This window comes from Triticum urartu, chromosome 3A, assembly GCF_056163025.1.
Source record: "Triticum urartu cultivar PI428250 chromosome 3A, HENAU_Tu73, whole genome shotgun sequence".
In the NCBI taxonomy this organism is placed as follows: domain Eukaryota; kingdom Viridiplantae; phylum Streptophyta; class Magnoliopsida; order Poales; family Poaceae; genus Triticum; species Triticum urartu.
In genome coordinates, this window is record NC_141875.1 from 122756495 (window position 1) to 122765584 (window position 9090).

Genomic DNA, 9090 nt, shown 5'->3' on the forward strand with positions numbered 1-9090 from the left:
TTGCTAAGACACTTGATGAACCTTTTTTTTAAGATGTGATGATTTTTAAAACAAATGATGAACATTATTTGTAATACTCTTTTGTAAATATATGATGGAAATTCTTTGAAAAGTTTGGCCAACACACCCTAAATATTGTTTGAAATACAAATGAACATTATTTGAAATAGATGATGAACCTTTTTCAAATACTCAAATGGAATTCTTCAAGATCTTTTTTAAATACACCCAAAATATTTTTGGAAATACACGAGGAACATTGTTTTGAATACAGAAAAACAATTTTCAAATACATGATGGACATTTTAAGCCCACTGTGAACAAAGAATAAGAATTAGAAGATAGGAGAAAATAAGAAAACATATGGAAAAATAAAAATTTAAAAAGAGAAAATAGCAAAAAAAAACAAGATGAAAAGAAAAAAACAAACAAAAAAAAATTAAAAACCAAATGTAAAAAGTAGAAAGAAAATAGTTGGAACCCGATCGTTCTTCTTGCACTACTGAGGCGACCCATGTTAGGTCGCCCGACACACGAGTAGCGGCTATGTTTGCAATAAGTGAGAAAAAGATTTTGCGGGATTTGCCATCACTGAATAGGATGACTCTAGTTAGTGGGCTTATGTACCTGCCTTGGAGCAGTAGGCCCATCGTATTTTTAATGTTGGGCCCTTATATGATTGTTCATCATCCTTACATAATTTGGGTTTTGCAATGTGGGCTATTTGTTAGCCGTCTTTGCAACGTGGGCCAAAGCTGATAGTCTTTGTGTTGTTGGCCTAATCCGATAGCTATTAACTTTGGTAATGCGACTTAGTTTTGTAGGGTTGTAGGCTTGTAGCTTGTTCTTCTTCTTTGCTTTTTCGGAAAAGCTTGCTCTACTTTGGTTCTCATGTCCGTTGTGTATGTCATAAGTATACATTTTTCGTGATCCTCTCTCTTTTTATGTTTTTTAATCTTTTTTGTTGTTGTGAACATCTATATTTGTTTCGTTAATGAAATTGGGCAGAAATCCCTTTCTTAAAAAATGAGCTTGCAAAGTATTGAAGAGATCATAGGCATACGATGATATTATTTGAGGAAAAGGCATAGTTTAGCCAAAAGAAAGATTCATACTTATGGAAGAATCAAAGACATCCAACAAAAACGATGGTCAGGCGAACCCTAACCATCGCCGCCCCTGCCTCTCCTCCCACCTTAACACCCGCCGCCGCCGGACAAAGCCCCGCGCGACGGATGGCGATCGGCGGGGCCTCATCTCCGCATCTCATCTCGCGGTAGGAGGCCTTCGGCTGGTGCGCGGCGGGAGGCCCTGGACGGCGGCCTCGTATATGGGAGCATGGACGCCGGGGCGGCAACGCCAAGATCCTTTGGCGGTGGCCAAGTAGCCGCTACTGTGAGGGTAAGTAGCGCTGGCCCGACAGCGGTGCTGACGCCGTTGTAGCTCGACTCCTCAGGCTGGCAGGCCAACGGAGCAGGGCAGACAACGGCGTGCAGCGGGATGGTGGTGGCTACCTGCGGCTGTTGCGTGGCAGCACTATGGCCGATCAAGCAACGGGGGATCTGGTTGTGATCTACTCATTGTGACGTCATCCGATGGCGACACATGAGTTCGACATTTGGGGCGGCGACCCTGGTTCTTCGTTGGTGGAGGCCTCTATGTTTGTGTGGACGAAGCAGAGACTGGGTCTCACGGCGATGACAACCTCTATGAGGCTGGCAGCAGTATGGGACGCCCCCTTCACCAATAGACCGGGTTTGATGCGGCTCGGCGGGTGACACATGCGTCTCTTCTAGAGGCGTCAAGTCATGCCAGTCACCGGCGGGTGCTACGCACGACATCTCATACGAAGATGTCAGGTCATGCCCGTCATCGGTATGTGCTGCATGGTGGCTCTGACGGAGGCGTCATGTTTTGCCTGTTGTTGCTGGATCGAATGTGGTGCGACAGTGACTGGAGCGCGAGGCGGTATGGCATGTCTTTATCTTCCGGTTTCTCCTCCTACGGTATCTGGCTAGCGAGGTGTCGGTAACTGGACAAGTGTTTGATAGTAGAGGCGACTTCAACGTCGAGTATGCGCACTCCGGTGGGAACACTAGATCTCCAATCAGGCTATGTGCCTATGTCGACGTGCGCCTGTGCCGTTCCCTTGCTGAAGGTGGTGGATATAAGATTTGCTTTGCGGATGAAAATCCCGTGACTGTCCCTGGGTTGGACTCGTCATCATCGATGCATGTGTGATGATTCCTTATTAAAGGCTTAGTCCACGAGTTGTGTGTTTTTCTTTTATCATCAGGTTAGTGGTTGTCTGGTGAAGTTACCGTCGCGTGGGACATGACCTGTTTTCTTTTTTACTTTTCGGGTCGATATTGTCCGACCGTTGGATTTTGAATACCACGATAATGTATGACTGTGCATCATCCGATGCAGAGGTGGAGGGTTATCCTCCTTTATAGAAAAAAAAAGACAGCAAAAAGAGCATAACACATCAAATTTCAGCACCCCCTGGTCACACATATCATAGAGCAGTAACGATAAGCGCTGCGGTATGTAAACGTCCGTTTCTCAACCATTTGTTGGCGGTGCATGTTAAAGCACATCAGGTTTCTTCTTCTTGCGGGTGAAAGCACACGCGATTTGAAGATCCCTGGAGCTGCCGTTGTTTTCTGAACCGTTACTGCCGATGTACTAGACAAGGAGCGAAGTCTCATTTTCAAGACAAAACTGTTACTGTTGTGCACTTCTTCTTTCTCTGAACTGTACTGTAGCTGTTGCGCACTTGTACTAGGACACTGCAAGCCTAGCCAGCCGTCCAAAAACAGAGCAGTCTATTCTGTAGTACAATGGAGAAAAGTGAAAAACCTAGTCTTCTCACCGGAAAAAAAGAGGGAGAGTCGCAATCCAGTAAATCCATTCTCGGCATAGTGGTATGGGGTACCCCTGGATTTTTGTCCAAAATTCTTGGCACAGTGGCAGGGTAACTTGCACCGGCGGCTACGGATACGGTACAGCCGGCAGGCACGCACATGCGCGTGACCCAGAGGAACATGCATGCCTATCCCTTCCCTTGCACCGAAAGGAAGGCACCTCCCTCGCTGTCACTGCGTTTTAATATCCCTGTTATGGAACAGCAAGGAATGAGATGCCCCCCCTCGCATGTTCGCGCTTCACACCCCAGCTTCACCTGCCCTGCCCGCATGTGACACCGTAATAAATCCGCTTATCAATGTAAAGCAGCCAGGCACCTACACATGAACCTTACTCCATATTTGTACTACTCCTTCCTTTCGGAATTACTTGTCGCGAAAATGGATGTACATCCATTTCTGCGACAAGTAATTCCGAACGGAGGGAGTACAAGTTTGGCCACGGTTGCATATGAGAGAAAACATTGCATTTGATTGACTGACCAGAAGATACAAGGAAACCAGCCAAGCAATGGAACCACTCGACCTCAACCAATCCGAGTTTTTACAAATCCTTAGCTACGACCTTCGCCCAAAATGCCGGAGAAAAAAATTACAGATCAGGGGAAGTGGAGAAGAGCGATCAGGAGCAGACGGAGGACGCAAGAATGAACAAATAAGCAGCATGAACAGGCTGAGTTACATACACATCAATCACACCACACCCCGAGGAAATGCAAGCCCAACCCAAGCCAATGAATGCAGTGCACCAAATCCTAACAACAGCGACAACACTCGGTTGTCCTGAGGCCGACGGGCCGGATCTCGGTCACGAGGCCGCGGCGGTCCCCTCGCCGGCGATCAGGCCGTCGTTGTCGTCGCCGCGGACCGGGGGGCCGTCGCCGTCCGCCGGGGGTTGCGCGTCCCTGAGGCTCTGCTGCTGCTGGTAGATTTGGCTCAGCCTCTCTATCTCCTTCTTCAGTGCCTCCTGATGAGCTGAGCACGCGCGCGCAGAGAGTTAGTCAGCAAAGCGGTTCTAGATTGTTTCGAATTGAATTCGGAAGGTGGCCGGTGAGAAATTTCGAAATAGTAGTAATTGCGAGGGGTGGCAATGGCGGTCACCGTCTTTGAAGATCTTGTCCTGCGCGAGCGCCGCGATGCGCTGCTTGAGGTGGCTGTTCCCCAGCGTCAGCAGCGAGCGTTGGTGGTCCAGGAATGCCACGCGCGGGGACAATGCCGACACCTCCGTCTGCTCAACAGGGAGCACATACGGGTTCGAGGTCAAATTCATGGCGTTTTTCTTTGGAGGCGAGGAAACCAAGCTCGAAATGTGAACAGTTCGACGGACCTGGAGCGACGTGACGCTGCGCTCGAGCTCCGAGATGTAGTGCAGCTTGCGCACGCGCGACCGCTGCGCCGACTGCCGGTTTGCAAGGATCCTGCGAGTGTAGAGAAATTGGAGAATTCTGCCTCTCGGAGCTGTGCATTGCCGTGATTCTGGGAGGAGTGTAAGGACAAAAGATCACCTCTTGACCCGCTTGGGATCGGCTGTGGCGGGCGAGGACGGCTGCCCGGGCGCCGCGCCGTCGTCGCCATTGCAGTCGCTCTGCGCCTCCTCGGCGTCGCCCCTGTCCTGCTTCTCGTCGTTGACGCTGTTGTGATCGGACGGCGACGACGCGCTGGCGGCCTGCGCCTGGCGCTGCGGGGCCAGCTCGTCGGAGAACATGGACATGAGCTGGTCGTCGTCGAGGCGGTCGAACTCGTGCGCGCCGGCGACGCCGGCATTGTCGTCCTCGAGGAAGGCGACGGAGTCGCTGACCGTGCGGCGGTGCGCGCCGCGCTTGGCGGCCGAGAAGTCGAGGAACTCGTCGACCCAGGACGGCTGCTGCTGCGCGGGGGCGGGGGGCGGGAGCGGCGGCATTGGCGCGGCGAGGAAGGCGCCCATGGAGGGGCTGCGCTGGTGGTGGTGGTGGCGGGCGTGGGCGTGGGCGCTGTGGTGGTGCCCGCCCCCGAAGTCCGGCCAGGCCGGCGCCATGGCGGGGACCTTGGGCGGCAGCTGCGCCATGGCCGGGACCGCGCCCCCGAATCAACCAACCGGCGCCGGGCGCGATGGATGGCGCAGCGCCCAAACCTTTGCAGCGCCGGGGGCTGGAGCGGTAATGTAGGCTCGGGCCGCGCCGTGCCGGAAATTGTACGGCCCTCGCTTTGGCTCACGTTGCCGCCGCCGCCGCCGCGGAAACAATGGGCGAATGGACGGCGTGGGGGCTCAGCTCGGCGCTGAGCTAAATCGGGACAGAGGAGAGAGGAGCGACTTGGAATGTGGTATGCCTGCGCGCAGAGAGAGAAATAGCAAGAGAGAGAGAGAGAGAGCGAGGTGGGGAGGGGGGTCACATGACGAGGGGAGGGAGTCCAGAAGGACAGCTAGCACCAGCTGGTGTTTACAAGGTGAAGTGGCGGGAGCGAAGCTGGGCTTAGGAGTACAAAAGAGGTCAAGCATATAAAAGCTCAGGCTATTATCAGCTTACATGCCAAAGATATGTCTTTCTACTCTTATGTGAGCATAACTGCAGTTGAGAGCCAGCAAACCATAAACTTGCATTTACTCAGATTATATCACCTTACATGACAAATGTATTGTTTTCTTTTCGTTCCATTTCCAACCACTGACAGGGAATAGCACAGTGTTTACTCAGAGTCACATGATGACTCTGAAGCTTTAGCAATTTTTGTGTTGTTACTAAGCGCAACTCTAGCAGACCCCTCTTCCCGGCCCGGCCCGCAAAATAACCGCCAAAGTGCGGGTCGAGGCGGGAAAACCTGCCCGATCAGACCCCGCATCCCGCCCCGGCTCACAAATATTTTTGCGGGGCGCGGCAAAACACCTCCCTCAACCTCTAGATTCACGGACTAGGAGGATGACCCGAGTTCGGCCCCTATCCGCAGCGAGATTTGGCAGGAGGGACATTTCGCACGGCCGTTCCCCCCCCCCACCCACCCACCCACCCTCCACCACCATTGCCCCGCCACCACACGCTCCGGCGCATCTTCCCTGGCCGTCCTTCGCCGTCATGGATGACTCCCTGCTGTCCCCCATCACCGTCGAGGTCGCGCACGCTCCTTCCCATCGGGCGGATCTCATCGCCGGCCATGTCGGCCCCGCCGTCGCCCAAGTTAACGCCGCGCCTAGCCGCAAGCGACAAGGCAACGTGGTCGTGCAGGGCGGGAATCCGGCAGCCCCCGCCGCGAAGGCCTGCGCTCCGGGCTCCAACGCTGCTGCGCGATCTTGGCCGACGGTGGAGAAGGTCACCAAGGCCGCCGGCGGCAAGAGGAAGAGGATTATGTCTACAAAGAAGCCGCCTGCTTCATCCGCTCACTCCGCCTCGGAAAGAGGTGCCCCGGCGATGCTGCTCAACGGTGCCGCTCCCCCCACAAGCGAGGCGTTTGATGAAATGGCCAGAAGGTATGCGTCTTCGGTCATGGAATGTTTTTGCTTTACGCCATTTTTGCGATAGCTCGTGACTTGTTGTCGTTCACTATATCGGTGGTTCAAACAATGCAATTGCGGGGTTCGTGAACTTGTTGGACACCAACGCCGTTGACATTGATCAAGCCCCGTTCGCTGCATTTGACTACAATGAAACGGAGGGCGGCGTGGACGATCATGGTAGTGAGGAAGAATTGGAGGAGATCAAAGCGGAAGCGTATGAGCAATCGCAAACAAAAACTGGGAAAAGCCAAGTTCTGATCAATGCGTGGAGTGCGGTGTCTCTTGATGCATGCACGAGTACTTCTCAAACCGCCAAGAGGTATTGGCAAATGATCGAAAATCAATACTTTCGCATGATGGCAAAGTACCCCAATAGGACTCCACGCACATTTCGGTCGCTTCAAGGGCGTTGGAAGGCGATCAAGCCTACGTGCAGCCGTTGGGCAACTTGCTTGGAGCAAGTACGCAATGCACCTCCAAGTGGAACCGTGAAATCCGACTATGTCAGTTTGTTTTGCCTTTGTTCAAGTTGTGCATCATCATATTTGCATCATTTCACTTTGTTCACATTGTGTAGGACAAGATTTCCCAACATAGATACAAAGACATGGAAGCTTCGGAAGGCAAATTCTTCAAACTAGAGCATTGTTGGGACTTGCTCCGAAAGTGCGAGAAGTGAAAGTTGATCGACAAAGAATCCCCACCGAAGAGAGGCTCACTTACAAACATGGATGAATATGAGGATGATGATGGCCCAAAAACTTTGAACAAGCCCGATGGCGACAAGAAGACTAAGGAGAAGATGAAGAGAGAGCAAGAAGCATCGAACTTGAGGGAGAAGATTGATGCCATGGTGCAATCAAACGAGTTGATGTTGTTGAAGTCGTTGGAGATCAAGAAAAAGTTGGCCGAGAAAAAGGCAAAGGAGAAGCAAGAAAAGTGGCAATTGCTCAAGGAAGAGGGGCTGCGCAAAGCTGCCATTGAGGAGAGAAGAGCACGCGCCGCTGAAAACAAAGCCATGTCCAAGTTGCTCGCCGAAGAGAACAAGATCATGTCAATGAACCGCAATGACATGGACGATCTCATCAAAACATGGCATGATATGGCAAGGAGAGAAATCTTGAAGAGGAGAATGGTTGCGTCGGCCGGTGCGTGTTACAGTTCCGGAGATGTTTTCTCTGCTCCATATGGTGGCAATGTCGATAATTTCGATGCGGGAGTTGGAACAAGCGCCGGAGGTGGATTCGGTGGTGGCGATGAACTTCAAGATGGACTCGTTGATGCGGAGTGAAAATCGACCAAGATAATGCCGGACATGGGTGTCACTTTTGCAAGGCCCTCTTTTGCGTTTGTGGTACTGAATTTGGCTTTTATTTGTGCGTAAAACTGTATTATGTTGTTTGAATTTAAACTTATTTGTGAGAACCTATGTCAAATACGAGAATTGGGAGTTTTCTGTTTGCGGGTCGACGCGACGGTGTCCGAGCATACCCTGCAAAAGCCGGTCCATAAAAAAGTATATTCCGCGAATATCCTTTTACACGAGTCCGTTTGAGGGTCTGCATCTGCGGCCATCCGAACCAGCCCGTAAAAGTGGTTTTCCACGAACGGTAGATGCGTTTTGCGGGCCGGCCGGTTGCAGGGTCTGCTAGAGTTGCTCTAAGAGGATAGAAGCTACAACTTGTACCATGGACATAGAAGTACCTGCATGGAAACAAGTATATAAAAACAGTAAAGCAAGAAGTGACAGAATCAAGTTGTATCTCTTTTTTTTTTGCGGGTGAAAATCAAGTTGTATCTCTTTCTGGTTACGGTACCAAAAAAGATGTTTACTACTGAACTTGCTTGAGCCTGTGTTCGGAATAGCAGCAATGATTTACTGTACTTACTATGTCTAGGCCTCAGAAATACTCCCTCCGTCTTAAAATATAAGAACATTTTTGATACTATACTAGTGTAAAAAACATTCTTATATTTTGGGGTGGAGGGAGTACATGTAAGAAATTATGAGAACTTGCTAAGAAAAAAATATGTACTGATAGAGCGTAGGTAAATACACGGGGACAACAAAAATACTTTTCCCTCTAGAGAATATAGACAACTAACTATTCGGCCGATTTAACATTCCTACACAACTACATAGATAATTTCTTTTGAATTAGCACATGTCATAGAGGCAAAAAGAGATGAGCCCTCAGAGGAAATGCTTCTCATCTATGGTGCATAGCAAAGCCAAAAGAAACAAGGAATTAATGACCTGAAAGAAGTGACAGAATCAAGTCTGGAAGTCATTCATTCTTAACGCTTGACTGAAAGAAACAAACAAAATATATCATTGGAAGAGGGTCTTACCAAGTCCTCTTCCAATGTTTAGTCTTTGGAAGCCAACAAATAGCCAAACGGACAAAATGCAACCGTTCCGTACGGTCTGCTGGCGTAAATAAAATTCCAATGACATATTATGGGTATGTTGACACGACTGGCTCTGTAAAGGTCGATGTTCCACAACAATTCCTCCTAGCCAGTGAACTTCGTGCTGTCATGTTTATCCAAGTTTGATTGTAGACGTATTGTTCATTGTGCTAATCCACAACATGCAGATAAAAACTAAAATAATGCGAAACAACATAGATCAGAATTATTTTTGAAGGTAAATTACATTTAAACAAAAGAAAGGGAAATACGTTTCCCATGTTA

General features: G+C 50.2%; 1 protein-coding gene across 1 annotated transcript; it reads right to left on the reverse strand.

Annotated features, from left to right (window-relative positions):
- Positions 1–3379: 3379 nt before the first annotated feature.
- LOC125548137 (basic leucine zipper 2) lies at positions 3380–5257 on the reverse strand. The gene is made up of 4 exons (XM_048711815.2): positions 4433–5257; positions 4255–4345; positions 4029–4155; positions 3380–3902 (listed from the first exon to the last, which is right to left on the reverse strand). The coding sequence occupies exons 1-4, from the start codon at positions 4969–4971 to the stop codon at positions 3736–3738; spliced, it is 924 nt and encodes a 307-aa protein (XP_048567772.1). The 5' UTR covers positions 4972–5257; the 3' UTR covers positions 3380–3735.
- Positions 5258–9090: the final 3833 nt, after the last annotated feature.

Bases quoted from the DNA above. Each gene is read 5' to 3' on its own strand.
- LOC125548137 (XM_048711815.2), bottom strand. From the start codon at position 4,971: ATGGCGCAGCTGCCGCCCAAGGTCCCCGCCATGGCGCCGGCCTGGCCG. The intron at 4,346-4,432 runs GTGATCTTTTGT...CTACACTCGCAG, and splicing joins GATCCCAAGCGGGTCAAGAG to GATCCTTGCAAACCGGCAGT. The intron at 4,156-4,254 runs GTCCGTCGAACT...CCTGTTGAGCAG, and splicing joins GCAGCGTCACGTCGCTCCAG to ACGGAGGTGTCGGCATTGTC.